The 22,696-nt window shown below is 38.3% G+C and overlaps 1 protein-coding gene across 2 annotated transcripts in view; it reads left to right on the top strand.

The window, feature by feature from the left end:
* The window catches only part of SUCLG2 (succinate-CoA ligase GDP-forming subunit beta), a 1,759,444-nt gene that overhangs the window by 947,807 nt on the left and 788,941 nt on the right, over positions 1 to 22,696 (top strand). For both annotated transcript variants that reach the window (XM_044077963.1, XM_044077964.1), the window contains exon 7: positions 7,662 to 7,758. In XM_044077963.1, the coding sequence (XP_043933898.1) occupies positions 7,662 to 7,758 (97 nt within the window). The remainder of the gene's footprint in view (positions 1 to 7,661; positions 7,759 to 22,696) is intronic.

Here is a 22,696-nt window from a genome sequence, read left to right as displayed (position 1 = left end):
CCACTCATTCACATTAATGGGACCATTTGTAGACTTATTTGGATTCCTTAACATGTCTCCAGGAACATTTTGTCTCACCATATTCATGCTAGAATTGGAACGCTAATTCAAAGGGCTTGTATTAGAACCGGCTGCAATGTCCGACCCTCCTCCATGCAGCTGATTACCAGGCACATTACTGTTTCCAGTTCCTTGACCTCTTGTGTTCATATTTGCATTTTCAACACCCAAAAAGTGTTGCATAGAGCTCTTACCTTCTCCTCGATTAGTCACAGCAGCCAGCACTTCCTGGCTTCATCCTCCATTCGGAGCTGACGTCATCTGGGCATGCTTGATGCGGTCCAACCTCTGTGAAATTCTTTCCAGTTGAGCTAAAATACTTTCCACAGATTCACCAAATGGTGGTGAAAACAAGGATTGCTGTGACTCCATCCCCTGTGTCTCCAAAGACATAATACCAGAAAAAATAAATGAACCAACAAACTTGTGAAACAAACAAAATGGCCGACCAGGAGGATGTGATACCAATCCAAAAAGACTGTCCGTACTACAAATAGTGATGAAAACTCTTTAATTACAACTAAAGTAATAAAATTATAAAATAATAAAAAAATCACAAAACAAGCGCTTTCGTCTCCAAATTCAGAGACTTTATCAAGTTGAATTACATCAATACACAGAGGTCTGTTTTAATAGTTCATGTACACAATTCAAAACCAATCAGAATACGTATCTTATGAATAAATATGAGCCTACAACATTCAAAAATGCATGCCCATTACATTAAAGCAATACACCTTCTAAGTACTATAAAAATTGTATATAATATACATACAAAATATTGCCTTGAAACATCTGTTATATAATAAATAACTTGTTGTTAATAAAACCTCATAATATATAAAGTAAAACACGAAACATCCTGAATATAAACAAATGCAATATAAAGGCAGTATATAATATAAAACATAAAAACCCACTGGGGACACTCAAATAAAACACAAGAGGTTACTCAATGTATGCAAAATCAACCATGTGTTGAAAAATATATAAAAAAATATTTATATATAAAAAAATTGCTATATGTGTGTATAGATATATATATATATATATATATATATATATATATATATATATATGGGAACACTTTACATAATCGAATTACTGAAATCTCGAATGTCATATGGTCGAGACCATATGATCGAGATTTCAGTAAATCGAATATGTGTAGTGTGTAAAAATAAGAGTTTACTTACCTTAATACATTGCGTGCACACAGAGGCAAGGATTCTTGTACGCTCTGTGTGTACGTAATGTTTTTTTTTTTTGCAGTGTTGACAGGAAATCTCCCATTTTGCACTTCCACATACAGTGCAAGACGGGAGATTTCCCATTTCCCCACTGTAGCGCGATCTTGGAGTTGGTATATTTAAGTAGGGGTTGTGTGCAGGGGAGCGAAGCCCCCCTGCAAAAGCAAAGTTTGTCTTTTTTTTTTTTTTTGTTTTCACTTCAGAAGTTCGAGTTTACGATACTCGATCTTTTGCTTACGGTTATTTGCAGTTCGAGATTTTGTAAATTCGAGCTTCTGAAGTGAATCCATATATATATATATATATATATATATATATATATATATATATATATATATATATATATATATATATATATATATTAAAATAAATATTTAGTTAGACATACAGAAATACACATTAAATATTATCTGTAAAGAAATATAAATGGATATATACATAATAAAATACTTAAATATTACAATCTAATCCAACCACTGTCCGTCTATAATAAAGGAGTTAACTACCCTTATATAGTAAAAACATGCTATCATCTCTCTAGTACTTTCAATTTGAGAAAACAGGCAATAGAAAAAGTCTAATTTAAGCCTGGCCATTGCATTGCATTAGTTTTAAGTTGCCATAATGCTTCACTTTTCTCCAGAAGCAGTGGCCATGGTCCACACCTCAGGTTGTGCTCTAAGGGTTCAATTACTGGTATACCTCCATTCCCCATGACATAGGTGTTGAGTGGGTTTGTGAGTATTTGTTTGAAGAAGATGTCTCAGCCTAACATCAATGTGTATGAACAACTGTTTAATTTAGTCCTAAAGAACAATTGTATTTAATTTGAAAAAGAATATTTCATCCAGGTTGTTGGCGTAGCAATGGGCTCCCCTTGTGGGGGGCTTTACACCAATATTGCTATGCTACAGTGGGCGAAGAAATTTCTTGTTAATTCCCTTTTTTATAACCACCGTAGAATATATGTAAGGTTTTTGGATGATATTTTTATATTTTGGGACGGGCCTGAGCAGTTGATTGTTGAATTTCTTAATTATATTAATAATTCAACAAGTTTTCTAAAATTCACACATTCAGTTGGTGTTGATGGCATTGCTTATCTTGATGTTAAATTACAAAAGGATTACGTATTGAGAAAATATGTTTCTGAAATTTATCACAAGGAAACCTACTCCAACAGCTTCTTACATTTTGTTAGTTCCCACCCATATAGGCAGAAGAGAGGGGTGGTGAAGGGACAGTTCGTGAGGGCTGCCCGAATGGTTTCACATTTTCAGTCATTCCTCACTGAATGTGAATTGTTAAAAGATATTTTCTTGAAAAGCGATTAACCTTTTGAACTGGTGAATAACCTTATGTTGGAAGTGATAAGAGGGAGAGAGGTTTCTTTTGTGCTATTTTAACTTGTAATGATGATATGTTATCTCTCAGTGAAATGAACAATAGTGGTGAGATTATGTTGTTGCCCAATGCGAATAATGGGGCGCAAAATAGGATTATTCACAATGGAAATAACAATCCTAGTTTTCAATCAGCTTCTATCACAACTTATAATTTGGAGAGTAAAGAAATTGTGGATATTTTAATGAAAAATTGGGTTATTTTGTCTTCATGTGCTGAAGTAAAACAATGTCTTGGCAAAAAGCCTTTGGTTGTTTACAGGAAAGGTCAATCCCTTAAGAATATTTTTGAACATGGTAGTCAACATACGATCTAGTGGATCTATGAAGAAATGTGGTTTATGTAAGTACTGCGATTATGTATTTGAAGGGTCCACCTTTACAATAAACGGTGTTAAGATATTTTTAAAGAAAAAACTGTAATTGTCAAATGGAAAGGGTGGTATGTTGTGCTTTTTGCTGTAGATGCCCCTGTTTTACAGGGTCTATATTAGAACACCAAACTTTCAAAATTTCGAGTGTTCTAATATCGACCCGTTTTCAGCAAACGCTGAAAATATCGAAGAAACAGAAATCCAAATTATTTTCCTAGGGAAAGAATTTGGTTGTCCATTTTTGTTGCTTCAATATTTTCAGCGCTGTGGTGGAAAGTTACAGGTCGGGTTCAGGTAAGTGTGCAATTGTGTGGACGTGAGGGTTGGGCGGGTTAGGTGAGTTAGGGTTATGGTGCGGGTCAGGTAAGTGTGCGATTGTGTGGATGTGAGGGTTAGGGCGGGGTAGGTGAGTTAGGGTTAGGGCGCGGGTGAGGTGACTGTGCGATAGTGACGGACCTTAAGGTTAGGGTTTGGGTTAAGGTAAGTGGATAGTTAGTGGTGTATGTATAGTTTAGTGTAGGGTTAGTTGTAAGAGTTTAGGTTTGTGTGTGTGGATTGCTGTTTGTTAGGTGTGCTTGTGTTGTGTGTATGTGTTTTGGAACAGCAACTTTTTTCCCTAGGAAATGTTCAGTGTTTTAAATTTTCGATTAATAGGGTTCGATATCAGAACACTCGAAATTTTGAAAGTTCAGTGTTCTAATATAGACCCTTTTTACATTGGGAAGACAGAGAGAAAATTGAAAAGTCGCATTTATGAGCATTTGAGAGATATAGGACTAAAAACGGAATCTAATTCATTAGCCAAATGCTGTACCAAATGTGTCAGTCATAGTTTAAAATTTGCAGTGACTAAACCCTTAGAGCACAATCCGAGGGGTGGACCATGGCCATTGCTTATGGAGAAATGTGAAGCATTATGGCAACTTAAAACTAATGCTATGCAATGGCCAGGCTTAAATGAGACTTTTCTATTGCCTGTTTTAAAGCACTAGAGAGATGATAGCATGGTTTTTAATATACAAGGGTAGTTAACTCTTTTATTATATATGGACAGTGGTTGCATTAGATTGTAATATTGAAGTATTTTATTATGTATATATCCATTTATATTTCTTTACAGATAATATTTAATGCGTATTTCTGTATGTCTAAATATTTATTTTAATAGATTTTTATAGGATTAGCTATTTATGTATATATATATATATATATATATATATATATATATATATATGAATTTTTTTATGTATAAATAATTTTTTATATATTTTTCAACACATGGTTGATTTTGCATACATTGAGTAACCTCTTGTGTTTTATTTGAGTGCCCCCAGTGGGTTTTTATGTTTTATATTATATACTGACTTTATATTGCATTTGTTTATATTCAGGATGTGTTTTACTTTATATATTATGAGGTTTTATTAACAAGTTATTTATTATATAACAGATGTTTCAAGGCAATATTTTGTATATTATATACAATTTTTATCTTTTTAGCGTACTTAGAAGCTTTATTGCTTTAATGTAATGGGCGTGCATTTTTGAATGTTGTGAGCTCATGTTTATTCATGAGATACGTATTCTGATTGGTTTTGAATTGTGGGCATGAACTTTTAAAACGGACCTCTGTGTATTGATGTAATTCAACTTGATAAAGTATCTGAATTCGGAGACGAAAGCGCTTGTTTTGTGATTTTTTTATTTATTATTTTATAAATGTATTACTTTAGTTATAAATAAAGAGTTTGTATTGCTATTTGTAGTACGGACAGTCTTTTAGGATTGGTGTCATATCCTCCTGGTTGGCTGTTTTGTTTGTTGAACTAAACTGTGACCTGTTGTGTAACTGAGAATAATTTGACTGTCTTCTATGGATCACATTAACAATCACTGTTACTGTGACATAGTGTTACAAATGTATTATATGTTCAAACTGTGGCATGATACAGGTACAAATGTAATCCTGGTTACAGAGACTACATTAAGAAGCAGCAGCTGTACCTGTGGCCAGTAGTGATACACGCTGTACTATTTATACAGGCAGCAGTAACAGTGATTATTATTTATGAATTCTACTTATTGAATGTGGAACTGTTTGCTCAGATTGTGCAGCCACACTACCTCTGTGACTAATGGTGACTGGAATATGACACTGCTTACATTGCCATGGGGTTAGCGTGATTGAGATTTGCATACATAGTGCTCCTTACACAAACTGTAATATTGGCATCAGGTATTGTTGTAACTTGTAGTTTACAATGTGACGCTGCTTACGTGCTGCAGCAACAGTAGCTGCTACTGCTTTAATGAAAAGTTACAGATGTGTTACTAATTGCAAAGACTGCACTGTACCAAAAGTATTTTGCTATAACCAGTAGCTGCAGAATATGATATACAGGATAATGGAAGGGTCTCTGATCGTAACCACATTATTATGTGTTTGAGACACTGATGCCAAGGAATTTGCTCCCAAGTTGAATCTTGGCATCCATTTCAAGAACGCATAATTAAATGTTATGATCGGAGACCTGATCATAATTCTTTGTAGTGAATGGAGCTTTATCTGCTCCATGTACTACTGGTAAGTGCAAAAAGAAAAATAAAAGTGCAAAAGTTTTTACTGGCTGTGGAAGCAGATAATGCCATTTGTGAGCACTATCAGAGACAGTAACAGAACACCAGTCATTTTATTTGCTTAATGATTGTGGATGAGACAAAGGATCAAAGCCAGTCAACATTTTTATATATTGCTCTAATTCATTTAAAATGTTAATAAAAGGACAGATTTCTCATTGATATGGGTTTCTAAACAATAAGGCATATGGAACTCTTTTTCCGGCATTTTTGTCTGACTGTAATTCTTAATAAGTTACCAGAAAATAAAACTAGTTTACAAGAGATAGGGCAAATTGAGAGGCAAAGACTGCAATGCAGAAACAAAGCTGTTTTTCTTTCTGCCACTAATCTTTAGTGGCTGGCACTGTGAGTACTCGTAGTGCCTAATGTGGTACCTGATATTAATTAGTGCTTAGGTACTTAGCTTTAAATTGTTTGTTAGTGTAGTTGTTAAATTGAATTGCAATCAATACATAGGTTCATAGGTTCATACTAGGCTATCTGCCCTAGGGCATTTATAAGCCTAGCCAGAGTGTGTTTGGCTTTCACCACCCATTTTAAATTAATTTTGCTATGCCCTTTTTCGAGGTTAGTATACTGTGCCTCTGTCTAACAGTGACACAGAAGTGATACCCGGGGTAAACCTACGATCCACTCATCAAGATTCCTCTTGAAGAGAGTCAATGAGGGACTCTGCCTAACCTGGACTGGGATTTTATTCCAGAGTGAAGGGAGCCTCTGGGTTATGAATCTGTCCCTCCAGCATGTCCTATTTATTTCAGTGCTGAGGTTCAAGTCTCTCGAGCGCGTAGCTCGATGGGATTTGGATTTTCCGAGGTGCAGCATGTCCATTAATTCCAGGTTGGACATGGCTTTACACGTCAGGCACAGATCGCCTCTGAGCAGGCGGTATGCCACTGAGTAGAGCTGGAGTTTCTTTAACCGGGCAGCATATGGCATCTGTTTGAGCCCTTTGATCCTCTTGGTGAGGTACTTTTGTGGTCTTTCCAGTTGCTGCAGGTGTCTGGTAAGGTACATCCCAAAAGGGGCATTGTACTCAATTATGGGCCTGATGAGGTATGAGTAAAGAGGCACGATGACCTCCCCTGATCTAGATGTGAATCCCTTCATGATTAGTTCGCAATTACTTAAGGAAATTAAGCAGCTTTCTAAGTGCTTTTAATATCGGGTTTTGCACTAAAGTGGCACTTAAGTAACTTGTCTTTTTCCTGATATGGGGTGTAATCATGGTACTCCACACACTACACTGCAGTTACAATAATGTCTGTAATTGTACGTAGTGGTCATTAGAATATTGAAATTTATACACTGCACTAACAGTGTCTAATTGTTGCTGTGTGTATTAGTTCTAGAATGTGAGACTGCATAAATGGATTGTGGTACTAGTGGCAGCCATTGCTACAAGTTTTGGTTATAGTGTGTGATACTGTTTAAATCAGATCATTGTCATTTTAAATGTTTTTGCTTATAACAACACTAGTCATAGTCATGCTAATTCAAAAACTGGGTGCATTTGGTCATTTTTGCTACCGGTGTTGTACAGTCCACCAAAATACTTTAAATTGCACAGGCTTCTAAACAAAGATAAGCTCTTTCATTTGAAAAGTTGCTAACAATTTACTTATGAAGCATCCCTAATCCTGTTTCAATGTATATGGCAGTGTGTTTGGAATTATGCTGTTAGATACTGTTATCAGAAAAAGGTGTACACATATCTGTGTGCATATTTTTATCTTTATTTCAATGTGATATTTTATAACTGCAATATGTTCTATAATGTATTTTTTTCCTTTACATATACAACAAAATATTTCAAAAACAGGTAACCAGAGTTAGTGTTAACATCTGTAGTCCATTATTCTCAAAAATGTGATGAAATACTAATCTTATTTCTTCTTTTGCTTTGTAATTTGATTTTATTTAATGAAATTTAGGCTGCAGATCAAATTAAGAAGCTGTACAGTCTTTTTCTGAAAGTCGATGCAACTCAAGTTGAAGTGAATCCCTTTGGTGAAACTCCGGAAGGACAAGGTAAGACCTGAAGTTACAAATGCATTAAATTGTTTATTGGTGTAGATGTTAAATTTAATTGTAGTGAATACATCAGTAGTTACTTAAGGAAATTTACTTTAGTGGCTACATTTGTGAACATTTATAGTTGATGCTGTTTGAATGACTCACATAAGCAGAATCCATTAAATATGGTTACTTTTGCAAGCTGTCTATATAGTCTGATTGTCTGCAGTTTTTTATGTTGTCACAAGGAGTAATACTTTATGTGCATGACTCGTGCTTAATCTCTGAAGCATTGCATCAAACTAGCAAAATCTGATAACCAGAACAGATTAGTTGGAGGCAGAAGATTTAATATCATAACCCTGGAGAAATGCAGTATTCTGTAACTTTTCCTCTGCCTCATTTACTGTATATATTGTATTTCAGTTTTATTAATTTACTTTTGCTGTCTTTAGTGCTTGCCTTGCAATAGTTTTGCTTGTCACTATTTTGCATTCTTGTTTTGTACTGATGTTATTTATAATACAGATTGGAATTTAGTCTTGTATGTTTTTCTTGTCATGTATGTTTTATGAGCATAGTAAAATGACAAGAATATAGAAAATATCTTTTGATAACAAGTGGTATACTGAGGGAAAGTAAGTAGTTCTGATATCTCCGCTAACGTAACATCCTTCTCTGGTTATCATTCATAAGCACTCAAACATACAGGCCATGGTATAATAGTTTGCATTATTATTTACATCTGTAAATTTAAGCTAGTAGTTTATGTAAGCTGTCAAAGACCAGTTTATGAGTTTTGTCATAAAGTTTTTTTTTTCATTTAAAATATTACTGTTAAAGTGAATAAAAGAGACATAAAATCTAAGATAACCATAGAAACATTATAGAAGGATCAATGTCCTTGTCAGTTGTATTCCATTTCACTCCAGAAATGAATCTTTGTTAGTTGTGTTCAGGTGTAAGACTGGGGTGTAAAAGCACCTTCTGTTGCATGCCTTTCTGGAAGGCATTTATTTTGAGCATAATCCTTACCTGAGAGCAGTCCTAAGAAGCATAATTAAAAGTCACTGCTGTAGCCAGCTGGCCTTTTAATGATAATGCTGAATTCACGCTTTGACAAAAAAAGGAACAAAACCTTGTTAAAGGTGACAGAATAAAAGGCTGTTAGATAGCAAGAGAACTGGGGATAGGTTGTAATTGTCTGATGTAGAAGAAATGACATGTGAAGGCTGATTAGCTGTTTCACAGACAAATACCATATTTAATGAATTTTCTGCCTGCTTGCCTCTTTTCAAGTTGGAATTCAGAACATAGCAATGGTACTTGAAAAAGAGTCACATAATTGACTTCCCTTTAATTTTCATTGCCATTATTAGGTTATGCAGTTCTGCAAGTGTCTTGTTTGATAGAAGAGTCAGCTTGACAAAAAATATGGGAATAAGTAGCTGAGATGGCTGATGTTGCCAAAGGACTCGCACCTTTGATTCAACCCAAATATAGCTTATATTTTCCTTTCACTGACTTTAATAAAATTTCAGGTATCTTTCCTTTTCTGTCTAGTACTGTTAGTTAAATATATGTCATGGTTATAATTGCCATTTGACATACACATCATAAGCACATATTACATTAGTGTACACAGTAATAAAAACTGTAAATGACGTACACACCATAAGCACACATTACATTAGTGTACACAGTAATGGAAAGTGTAAATGACGTACACATCATAAGCACACATTACATTAGTGTACACAGTAATGGAAAGTGTAAATGATGTACACATCATAAGCACACATTACATTAGTGTACACAGTAATGGAAACTGTAAATGAGTAATTGCACAATTGTGTGATAACAAGGAGATTTGTGTTTTTTAGCCAGAGCTGTCTGAAGAATAATGGATATAAAAATGTGCCAGGCCATGTTGTAATGCATGGAATGCAGTTATTACGGTCCAAAATTAGCAACAGAAACCTGTTAAGCATGTTCATCGCACAAGACCTGACCTTAGCTGCACTTGGGGATCTCATGCTAGGGACTAACAGCAGATTGACCAAGAAGAGCAGCAGAAGGTAAAACAGATTTTAAAAGTGTTACAACTTCACTCTGTCACAAAAATGTGGCAGAAAAGGGTGTTGTGTCTAAGAGTAGTTTCTTTATGCTTGTTTGACAGCTGTTTTTCCTTTAAAGGCTTTGAAACTCGGTAAACCACTGTGCTCCTTTGCATCTTTTTAATGTAAAACTGGTAGTATGTGGAGCAGCTAGAGCTCAAAGCTGTGCAAACAGTTGTGATTGGCTCAATGATCATAACCAACTGTCTGTGTGTTCTCAACTTGGATGTCAAGATTCACCTCTCAAGCTTTGCTTTTGAAGCACTCTTCTTGGTATCCATCTCTCAAATTCATAATTAGTTGACTATGATTGGAGACATGAGTTTTAGCCCTATATGTTATATTTCTTAAAAATAGTATAACTAAGCTTACTAAGTGTGATCAGCTGAGTACTATTTTTTCTAAATATCTGCTAAAAGAAATTGGACTTGGAGATGAAAACATATCTTTAACTTCTTAAAGTATTGTGCACAGTATAGCTCTGTACATACCTTTCTTACAAAAAGGATTATTCATTGGAAGACAGCATCTTTTTTTGATTGAAGGTTATATTGATCTTGATTATAGCAAGCTCAGATTCTCATAAGCCTAGTACTTATTATACAGCAGAAATTTCTTATTGTAACATTTGTGTCTGTTATGTACTTCGCAGATAAAGATTCTAGTTGTCTACTGAATGTACTATGTTCTTCATCTGTAAATATGTTTGTAATTAATTGCTATGTTAAATTGTTAATCGCTATGTAATCCAATGTAACTACTGTCTGTTTATTTTAACTGTGGAGCTTTTCTTCCTGGGCCTCCGCTGAAAATGGACCTATGTCCAGTTGGACACTCCCGGTCAATAAATGTAAATAAATAAATAAAATGTTTATAATTGTAGGGGACAGTAGCTGAAAATAAATGCGCTTATTCATTGTCCATGTGGCAGCAGCTGGATAGATGTGTACAGTTCTTGATAAAACATGTAGGTTGGGGTAGATGGCAACAGTGTTATACTATGACAACAAGACAGTCACGGATTTAGGTAAAATACAGTTTTGTGAACTACTTGAAGTAGTCCTTGAAAATAATGTTTTCACGTTCAATAATAAGTATTACCACCAGGTATCTGGTGTTGCTATGGGTACTTCGGTGGCTAATACTTATGCAGCATTGGTATTAGATTGTTGGGAATGTGAAATTATTTTTAATTGTATTGTAACTATGTCAGACAAAATTTTTTTTTTTAAACGTTTTGTGGATGATGTCTTTTTATATGGAAGGGCAATAGAAAAGAACTGGATGACTGTTGAAATGCTGAATGGCAGCACTGTTTTTTGAAAGTTTTCTATTGAATGCTCTTCAAACAGAATAAATTTTTTAGATATGACATTGCATTTTGATGGCATTGATATACAAACCACTGTATATAAAAAACCTATACATGGTAATAAATATCTGCATAAAAAAGTATACATGCTCCACATATCTTTAGGGGAATAATAAAATCCCAAATGAAACGTTTAAGTCGATTGAATACTGACATTAATCTTTTTCAACAACAAGCAGATGAGATGGGCAAACTATTAATAGATAGGGGGTATGATTCCAATATGATTACATGCTATTACAATGAAATAGCTAGATTACAAGATGGTGATGCTAGTCCATACTTTAGGGACTGAAGAAATATTACTGATATAACATCTGTTGCCCCTGATATTTGCGTACAACTTCGATATGTAACAACATATAACAGAAGTACCTCACAAATACAGAGAATTATTTCTGACAATTGGACCATATTACAGGCATTACCAGATTTGAGGAAATTTATTAATCTTACACCTAGGTTTGCATATAGAAATAGTGCTAATTTGAAGCAACAATTATATTGCAAAGATATAAAGGGGAGCATGAATTCAACTAGGATAGATAAATATGGTACTTTTCCATGCTACAATTGTTGTTGCTGCACTTATATTGACAAAGATGTGAACTATTTTGATACACAAACTGGAAAAAGATTTGAATTTAAATGTGCTGCAACTTGTAATAGTACTAACATTGTATACTTGGCTACGTGCAAAAAATGTAACTGTTTCTATGTAGGTAAGTCTAATAGAAGACTTAAGGATAGAATAATTGAACATAATTCTGACATTAGACAGAAGAGCTTCACAAATGCTCCAGCTAAGCATATAAATGAGACTAACTTAGAGCATGGTTTTATGTTTAAAGTTATTGGAAATATAACTAAAGACAATAGATGGGGTGATATAAACACTAAATTAGAATTGAGTGAATATAAATGGATACTGCTTTCATCTGCAGATAAATTACCTGGTTTAAATCAAATGGTATCATTGAAACTGATTTTAAAACGGAGACATAATTGTTTACATTAATTTTTATGTATTTGTTCCATTATATATTGGGACTTGTATAACATTTTAATATTTTTAAAAAAAGACTGTGATGTTTCTTTAAGTATGTGATGAATTTCTATTGGATGTGATCTAATTAATGTCTATATAAATTGTTTTAAGTAGGTGCATTGATTTAATACTGATGAAGGGTGTTTAACCTGAAAGCTTTGTTCTATTAAATATTACGCTACTCAGTTCGTCTTTGTTTTTTAACAGTGTTACACTACAAATGTAAAATTGCAGTCTTTAGCTGCAGTCCTGATTTCTTATAGTTTTGTGCTGAAGTCAAGCGGAACATCCTGAAGTGGGTAATGCACTTTTTGACTATGCAGTTTGTTGTCCTATTTTATCTTGAGCTGTGTGGTACTCATGTATGTTAAAGTATTTGCATTTTTAAGTGAGTATTCATTTTCTCATTTTTTAATGAGCTGCTCTAGCTCCTCATATGAGTTCTTTATTTTGTAGGGAATGTGTACTGTAGTTATTTACGTACAGCCCTGTTAATTGCAGTGCATTTAGTTTAGACCTATTATTGATTGTAAATACTGTTAACATTATTATTTGTGATCCACTCATCTGCTGATATAAAATAGCCCCAACTAGGGCTGGAAAATGCATATGCATGGTCCATCAAAAATGGTCTCAAACTAAATAAAAATAAGTGCAGCATAGTGACATTTGGCAGAAAAGTTGCTCCCACCTTATGCGCTATAAATTGACAGATACTGTCATAACAGACCTAGATGCGCATGTGAATAACTCTTTTGATCTCATTTGATCATCATGTTTCCACCATAGTCAGGAAGTCCTTCTTTCTGACTCAGTTGGTTCCAGGGGAGTACCTTCAAGATCCAGTGTGTAGTTATCCTACTGTTGTTCTCTTCCCTTATGAGATCCATCACTGAATACAGCGTCCCCTTTGGTTTATACAGTTCAAACCATATCGCCCAATTGGAAAGGTTCAAAGGATTTCTAAATAAGAAAATTAAAGATCTTAAATCTTTCAACTACCCCAGTCGATTAACGTGACACTCCATATACACAACAGCCAACAACTTGCTGTAAGGTGACCTGTGTCTTGCTTTTTGAGCCAGAAAAGACATAGTCCTATTTGACCTTCTATTTTGCAGAACCTTTGGCTCTGCAAACACCTACACTAAGAACCTAAATTTACAGCAGCAAATAAAGATAGGTTCCTAACTCAACATATTCCTAGCCTATGGAATAAGTTACCACTACAGGTCAAACAAAGTACTGCTTTGGCTACATTTAAGGTTCTTCTTATGACTGGATGGTTAGATACAAATTTACACCAGTCTTTTCATGTACAGTCCTGCTCAGTTTGGGGTTTGAGTACTATTAAATGCTTGAAAAGGTTCTTCTAATGGTCTTCTTAAAAGTGAATATAGCAAGACATCTTATGGTCCCTGTGATCGCTTGCCTTATATCTTCCTATGCTGTGTGTGATGGATAAAGAAATCATACTCATTTGCTGATTCAGTAGTCAAGAACTTTTGAAATGTGTTAATTACTAAAGTTTTCAGTTACCCTTGTATGCATAACTTTATTGTAAGTGTGATAAAGTGTTTAGTTCATGTTCCTTTTAGTAAAACTATTGCAAGCACATAGCACACAGGACATGGCTGCATTAATACCATTTAACTGTAACCATTAAGCTTTAGTATGACTTTAAAGAATTTGCTTGGCTTGGTCTAGGTGATACTTAGTCATACTGCTTTACTACAAATAGAGTGGAAACTCAAATTGTCCTAACTTTTTCCTCTTGCTGATCAGTGTATTTTTGTTTACAGCTCAGTATTCACTTAATTAAGCTGGCCAGTTTTTAGTATTTTTTGACAGCTTATCAAAGAAGATGCGTATACATTTGTGTGTGCATTTATTTATTTGTTATCAGTTCAGGGGGAGTCTTCTGATCACCACAGGTTGGAATATAGTCAGGACTCTAAGCTGAAATATTAGTACTTTAAAATATGGCATTCTATCTCTCAAAGAAAATCTAGAGGAAAATCTTAATGCAAAGAAGCAAAGGGTGAGTCTGAAACGATAATGAAACTTGCAGTTAAGAAGGCCATTTTTAGCAAAAATAAAGTTGGAGCATTTGTCTTATTTTGAGTACAGTGTCTTAGGGATGTGGAGCATTTAGCAGGTTAAGCCCACTTGACCCCAGCTTTATCCATTATTCTACCCAGTAAGTAGGCTCAAGCAGAATTCCTTGGTAACCATTATCCTCCCCCTTCATGTAGCTTTAGCCATCTACATTATGTATGCTGTACATTCAGTGACTATAGCACTGTAAACCAGTTCTAAATCAGGTTAAAATTATCTTGCTTTAATCTAAAAGTCCTCCAAAGCACAACACAGGCACAAACCGCACTCAGTAAGTTAAGCTTACCACCTCACATAGCACAAGGAGTCCCAGCTGAACCCGTAAGACAGGCATCGGCCCAATCAAACAGCCTTATTATAGGTGACTTCATTGTAAGACATACAGAAGTGCCTCTTACTAGGGTGAGCAAGGAAAGAGTGACAATTAGTTGCTTGTCTGGTGCCAGGGTCTATTAAATCATGCATGCACTCAAGTCCTTGAGCAACATGTACCAGTATGACTCTGTCATAGTTCATGCCTGTGTCAGTGACTTGAGGTATACTTCCATGGACTACATGAAGAGAGAGAGAGACATAATGGAGCTCTCAGACTAATGCTGCAAGGAAGTTGAAGCTGCAGGCTCAAAAGGAACCTGCGTCAATTTCTCCAAAACAAAATTAAGATCCCAGGAAGGAGGGACATGCTTCCTGAGAGGTCTAATATGAAGGATGCCTTTAAGAAACTGTTTGGCCTCGAACCTAGAGGCCAAATGAAGAACTAAAGGCAGACAAGCAGAAATAGCTGAAAGGTGGGCTTTAATAGAAGAATATGCCAACCCGGCATTGAGCAATTTACACAAATAAAAGAGAAACAAAGGATAATCCACATTAAGTGGGTCCAGATTTCGGGAAAGAGATCAAACAGAAAACCTCTTCCATTTGGACAAGTAGGATTTCCTAGTAGTAGTAGTGGGTTTCCTGGCCTCCTGGAGAACCCGAAGCACATCCTCAGAAAAAAAGGTGCTTGTAGAGAATCAAAATCCTATCACCCACAATGTCAGTTGAAGCATGGACAGGTGGAGATGGATGAGAGATTCCTTGTCTTGTATGAGAAGATCCACCCTGTGAGGTAACTTGTGATGATTGCCCTTGGATAAATGCAGAAGAAGAAGGAACCAATGCTGAGACCAAAAGGGAGTCACCAGCAAGATTTTGGGAGCATCCCGTTTATCTTGCACAGGACTTTTGGAATGAGAGGCAGGGGAGGGAAGGCATAAAGAGACATCTCCTTCCATGAAAACGATAGGTGGTCAACCTTCTAGGCCAGTGAACATGTGTTCTGGCATCTTGGCACAAAAGTGAGGAAGTTGCCTGCTCAAAGGGGAGGCAGAGTGCTCTACTTGGGGAATACCGCACTGATGAATAATGTCCACAAGCACATCCCTGTGAAGCATCCACTTGTGGGATTGTGTTATGGACCTGCTCAGGGTGTCTGCCACAAAATTCTGATTTGAAGGAAAGTACACTGCCTGAACTGTCACTTGGTACTGAATACCTAGCTCCCAAACGTGAAGTGCCAAACTGCAAAGAAAATAGGACCTTGTCCCCTCCTTGTTTGTTGACATGCCACATCACTGTGGTGTTGTCTGTAAAGATTTTTAGAACCCTGGAAAAAAAACAGAGGTTGGAAAGCAGTTAGAACCAACAGAAGAGCTCTCATTGCCTTGATATTTATGTGGTCCTTGTGTTGCTGAGGAGACCAGAGGCCTTGCACCTTTAGGTTTCCGAAGTAAGCCCCCCCCACCCACCCCCCCGAGGCATCTGTCAGCAGCTCCTGAGTGGGAAGCAGAGCTTGAAAAGGGAGCCCTGGATTCAAAGTCATTTGGTGAATCCACCAATGAAATTCCAACTTGAGACATGGAGGAAGGGGAATTGGAAACTCTAGAAGATGAGCATGCTGAAGCCAAACTGACTTTAGATACTGCTGAAGCTTTCTCATGTGCAATCTGGTGAGGGGAAGCATATGGATGGTGGATGCTATGAATCCCAAAGCCCTCAGAAATTCCCTGGCTGAAATCAAAGCCAGAGGAAGAAAGGACTAAAAAAGGAGATCAGGGTTAAAGCCTTGGGTGGAGACAGTGATGTTAGCATAGGAACAGTCTGAATCCTGCATCCCAGAAAAATGTGATCCCATGATGGGGACAGGAAGGACGTTTGAAAATTTACATTGAACCCCAGGCTTTGCAACTGAGCGATGCCAAACTGAAAGTGCTGTAAAATAATCTCTGGAGAAGAGTCTTGAGTAAGGAGGTTGTCTAAATAACAAAAGACATGAATGCCGTTGAGCCTGCAAAAAGCAATCACAGGAGCTAGACATTTGTTGAATACCCTTGGGGCAGTAGAAAGACCAAAGGGGAAAGCAGACAACTGAAAATGTCAGGAAGCAACAGAGAAACGTAAATACTTCCTGAAAAGGCGATGAATAGGAATATAGACGTAAGCATCCTTGAGATCTAGCGAAACCATAAAAGCCTAAGGAAGCAACAGGGGGAACAAAGTCTGAATGGATAACATTTGAAAGGAAGGAACCTTCAGAAGGGTGTTCAGGTCAGAAAGATTCAGAATGGATCTCCATGTGTCCTCTTTCCTGGGGACCAAAAACATTCTGGAATAAACACCCTCCCCCCTTTGAGCAGCTGGAACCTCTTGAATATTTCTCTAGAGTCAAAATTCTCTGAAGCTCCTCTGTAAAAAAAAAAGTCCAGCTGGTCTTGAGGTGGCTAAGAAATGCCCATAAAAGGGATTTCCAAACCATGAAATACCCTTTGTGAATAGTGGAAAGACCCCAAGAGTCCTGGGTTATGCTTAACCAAGCAGGAAGAGATGGAGAAAGATGGTAGGAAAGAGGAATGTGGCTGAGAATAACTGGGTAGTCAGACAGCACCTGGTTTATCAGGAAAAGAATGCTTCTGAGCAGGAGGGGTCTGGGTAGATTTAGCGGGGGGGGTCCTCCTACCACCCTTCTTTCCTGTAGGAGCACGACAAAACTGCCTTCGAACAAAAGCCAGTTTATTGGCATAGTTTCTATGAAACTTTGGCACAGGGTAAACAAAAATATGTTTCAGGTCCTGTAACGCCTTGTCTTTTTCCTGCAGGGACTTGAACAAATCAGCAGTAGCAGCACCAAACAAAAATTTGTTGGCGCATCCATCTACTTAGCCTTAATAGCATCAGGCAGAGGTTGAAGCCATAGCCAGGAATACCGTTTCTGCACAGAACCAAAAGCAGCAGGCCTAAGAAAAAGCATCTGCTGCATTATAACTACATTTAATGTAATGGTGACCAACTTGCAAAGAAGCCCATAACAAGGATAAGGCAGAAGTATTTCCCTCAGATTCAGGAAGGTTTGGCAAACCTGAGAAAGAAGAGTGAAAATATATCTGGTCATACAAGTCTAATAATTAACAGCCTGAAAGGCTAGGGTAGCTGAAGTATAAACTTTTTTACCCAGCCTTTCTATAGTCCTGCTGTCCTTATCAGAAGGAAGAAGCTTGGTAGAAGGTAGTAATTTAGAAGGCTTGTCAGATGCTACAGAGACCACCAGAGTGTCAGCAGATGGACACTTATAAAGGAATTTGCAGTCATCAGGCACTTTATAAAGCCAATCAGGTTTTTAGAAGCAGGAGGTTGTGAGTAAAGGGCCTGAGAAGCAGAAGAAAAGGCATCCAGTAAAGCAGCCAAAACAGAAGGAACAGCAGAGGGTCTAGGAGACTCCATTTGAAGGAGCTCATAATACCTTCTCTGAACTTAGACACAATCCCATTTAAAGATTTCCATTATCCTGGAAATAGTATCCCTACAGGAAATCTTCTCAAAAGGAGATTCAGAACTAGCAGACTCCTCTTCCTCAGAGCCATAATCCAAAGGGGAAAATTTTTGAGTAGAATAGGCCAGGTAATCCAAAGGGAAAAGAATTTGAGTAGAATAGGCCAGGGATTCCTCATCAGAATCCTCTTTTTCCTCAGAGGAATACTGTTCCCCAGTTCTGTTGGGGGGGGATTACCAAGAGAGTGACGGGACAGAGACCCCCTGAGGAGTCTTCAAGACCATAAGAGAATTGAACAAGCCCTGTGTAAAATTCTGCCATTCATTTTGAGGGTTCTTAGGAGCAGTTGAGATATGTTTTGCCTTTTGGTTCTTTTTTAAGGGGGGGGGGGCATCTGCCTTATAAAACTTAGAAGGCTCCGATGTTGGCCTACACTCAGTTATTGTAGTCAGTCTTTCTTCCCTCACCAGTATCTCAGGAACCCCCCCCCCACAGGTCCTTTGGTGATCAGCCACGGTTCCCCCTGAACATCTGAAGCCGATGTCTGCAAGGCCTCCAAGGATGTGTGAGAAGCTGGATCCATGCAGGCCTCTAAATTAATTGCAGCAGAGGAATCCAGCACAAGAAATGAATGATCCTCTTGGCTTTCAACGGTTTTAAGAGAGACGTCCGGTGAAGGCAACACCCAAAGAATCTGATCTGACTTTTTTGGCCTTCTTTAAAGATGGCCGGCCGTCGGACTAGGAAGTACCCTCCATAGCATCTTTTGCTAAAAGCTTTAGACACTGGTTCTCAGGATGGATGGCTAGGGATGAAAGATGACTACATAAGGTCTTTGGAACAAAAGCCTGATAAATAGATAGGACATATGGCCGTGAGAAGCACCAAAACAAAACAACCACTGCTCGTGATGGTCTTTATGGGAAGTATGTCTCCCACACTGGAATTTACCTTTTCTGCATGACATGAAACCCCAGAGCAACGCATATGCAAAAGAAAAGGATAAACAGAAAACCCCATTGGGGTTACTTATCTGAAAACTGGGTGGTAAATCAGCAAACGCCTCGGGGGAGCAGACCGACTATGTAAAGATGGCATTCAGACTGGCAGCAGAGAAGTTCTGTGGATGATACGTCTGGATGTCACCTTTATGTCCTATGCCTAGGGCAGGGAGCATATGTGTGACATACGGCATATCCTTGACAACCTAAAGGCTTTAGTATACTGGCTGGACATCAGGCCGCCCTTGGCAGGGGATCTCTCATGTTAGGAATACTGCAACAGTGAAGTAGAAAAACATTTAGATGTTCATCGTGTTACCCTGCTGCAGTCATCACACTTGGGTTATCCTGCCGTCAGGCGGCCCCGCAGTCGGCCCGAATTCCAAAGTCTTGGTCCGGCGTCGGTTGCTGTCGCTTCTTCCCTGACGTCAGTGCGGCAGGGGTATTTAAGAAGCATCCGACGCCATTTTCTTCAGTCTTTCTTGCCACGCGGTGCCCGAAGCAGAAGCAGTTTGCAAGTGCCGGTCAGCCGACACCTGAGATTTTCGATTTGAATTTCAGTCCGAAGTCTTCATTAAAGCTAAGTACCCCATTGGGGAACATTTTCTTGCCTCAGTCCGATGTCAGAAAAAGTTAACAATTGCATTTCTTGTGGGAAGCAAATACCTCATAAGCACTTCCATTCCTATTGTGTTCTTTGCCTAGACCCAGACCATGACGTCACAGCTTGTCGGTTTTGCAGTAGGTTTAATAAACGAAATATCAAACACCGTTTTGACTTCGCACGGCATTACTTTGGTAGGAAATTTAATTATATCATGCCGTCGGAGCAGCCGACGACCGCCACTCATAAAAAACACAAGGATAAGGGCAGGCAGCCTAGGAATAAGCCAGACACCGAGGCCTCAGTTGGGCCTGTCGCCGGTTCTCCGGTTTTCAGTGAGGCGCCTACGCAGCCCCTGACAACCGCAGAACTGGATCCCCAGACAGCTGCAGATTCCCAAGCGGAGTTCACTAGGCCGACGCAGCCTTCTACTGACACCGGAGCAGAACTAGACAACGGAAACACCTTTGGTTGCAGAAGGTGTATTCAGACCGACTACACTCATCATTAAATCTTATGCTAAACGTTAAACTCCTTTAAAACCAAAGAAAACTGTACCTCAGGCTACAGTTCAAGGCCCCATGCCTAAGAAACAGATGCTTAAGATGGCTGAAGATTTAATTACCCGTATCAGGGGTTCCCATCCCCCTCCTGATAAAAGACCAAGACAAGAGGAGGATTAATCATCCTCTGACCAGGTTTCTCTCTCCTCAGATTCTACTGAGGAACAGGGTTACACTTTTCCACCTTATGAGGATTCTGAGGCTGAAGATTCCATTCCCTCTGCTTCTCCCCCTGAAGACTACTCCTTTGGGGAAACTTTGCATACCATGAGGGAACATTTCCACTGGGAAGGCCTTGATTACTCAGATTCTAAGAAAAGACTCCGAGAGTTCCTTTTACTACCCCAGCACAGACCTCTTGCTATCCCTCCTGTTTTAGATATTGTGGATGATGTTTACTTGGAGTGTAGTTTAAATTCAGACTCTCTACCTCCTGCTCCAGCCAAACCAGACAGGTACTACAGAGTACCTGGCTCACACAAATTCCTTTATAAAAGCCCTGTAGCTGACCCAGAAACAATTTCCCAGGGTCCTAAGGGAGCAAAAGCTTCTATGGCTAAAAATCCTGTGCCCTCTGAAAGGGATTCCAGAGCCTTAGATAGATGGGGAAAGAAAATTTACACCTCAGCAACTCTGGCTACGAAAGCATTAAATTGCCAGTTTCACATGCTGAAATATCAACAATTCCTGATGTCTCACTTAAAACAAAAAATGAGCACACATTCAGAACAGCCTGAATTCAAGGAAATGCAGAATCTGTTGCATGCAGCTGAACAGGTGGGCAAACATACCTTGCAATGCGGATTTGATTCATTGGAAGCTTCCTGTAGAGCAGCTGTTACTGGCTCTGTCATACGTAGACATGCTTGGTTAAAAGAACAAACCCTCCCTGACCATGTTAAAGCAAAATTATTGGATGCACCTTTACAGCAGGATGTATTATTTGGTGTCAAAGCAGAAGAGGTTTTAAAGAAAATGGAGGATAAGGCAAAGTCTATGCAAACGGTCAAGGATTTTTTGCAGGTACAACCCCCTCATTTGAGCAGAAATTGGCCAACAAAAAATGGTCCTTTCCAGCTTCCGACAGATCACAGAGGGGCAAATACAGATGCCCAAGGGGCAGAGACCAGTCACAGGGCCCTTACAAACCTCACCAATGGGGTTCTGCTACCCAGAAAGGAGGAGAAGACAAGCCCCAGGCTAGCAGAAGACAAACGCAATGACTCTATCCTCAAACTACCAAGCAAATCTCTCCTGGCAACTCCCTTGGGGGGGGGGGGACTAGCATTTTTTGCAGACAACTGGCACATCATCACAAAAAATAAATGGGTTCTAAACATTGTCTCCCAAAGATACAGATTCCACTTTCATACCTTACCAAGGATCAAAGGAATGCCAAACCTGCCATCAAATCAATGGGCAGAGGCACAAAAACAAATTACAGCTCTCATGAACATGAGTCATTCAACAGGTACCTGCACAGGAGCAAGGGCAAGGTTTTTACTGAAGACTCTTCCTAGTCCCAAGAAAGGACAAAGCATGGAGACCCATTCTGGATCTTTCAATTCTGAACACCTGTCTGCAAGTACCAAAATTCAAGATGCTAACACTACAGCAGCAGCTTCTTCCCATGCTGGGCAAGAATGCTTGGCTAGTCACTTTGGACCTCAAGGAGGCATACCTGCATGTCCCTATCAGACAAAATTGCAGAAGATACCTCCGCTTCATTGCAGGTTCAACGCATTATCAATTCTCTGCACTGCCCTTTGGCTTATCTACTGCGCCCAGGGTCTTCACAAAATGCCTGGCACCAGTAATTGCATACTGCAGACAAAGAGGAATTCAAATATACCCATACCTGGACGACTGCCTTATTCAAGAAGAAAGCAAGGACATTCTTTTAAAGCATCTGGCATTTGTCAAACACCTTCTAAGTTGCCTAGGGTACACAGTAAATGAAAAGAAATCAAAACTAGTACCCTCACAAAACATAATATTCCTGGGTGCCAGCTTGAATACAATGGCCCAGATGGCTTTCCTCACGCCAGACAAGCAACGACAGCTGTTTCAATATTTCAAAATAATGGCAACAAAGACCCAACTCCCTGCAAGAAAAATTCTGCAGGCCTTGGGATTCATGGCATCTTGCATTCTTCTAATACCATTTGCAAAACTGCATATGAGGAAATTACAATGGTACCTGAAAAGTGTATGGACTCAGTACAGCCACAGCTTGGAGACAATGATACCACTCATTCCCTGCCTTCAACAGGAATTTCTATGGTGGGCACAGGCATGTCACCTCAACAAGGGTCAGCCTTTCAC

The sequence above is a fragment of the Protopterus annectens genome, chromosome 7.part0 (assembly GCF_019279795.1).
Source record: "Protopterus annectens isolate FY-2018-M chromosome 7.part0, PAN1.0, whole genome shotgun sequence".
Lineage (NCBI taxonomy): Eukaryota > Metazoa > Chordata > Ceratodontiformes > Protopteridae > Protopterus > Protopterus annectens.
The sequence above is the reverse complement of the archived record's forward strand: the minus strand, read 5'-3'. Positions and strand labels throughout refer to the sequence as shown.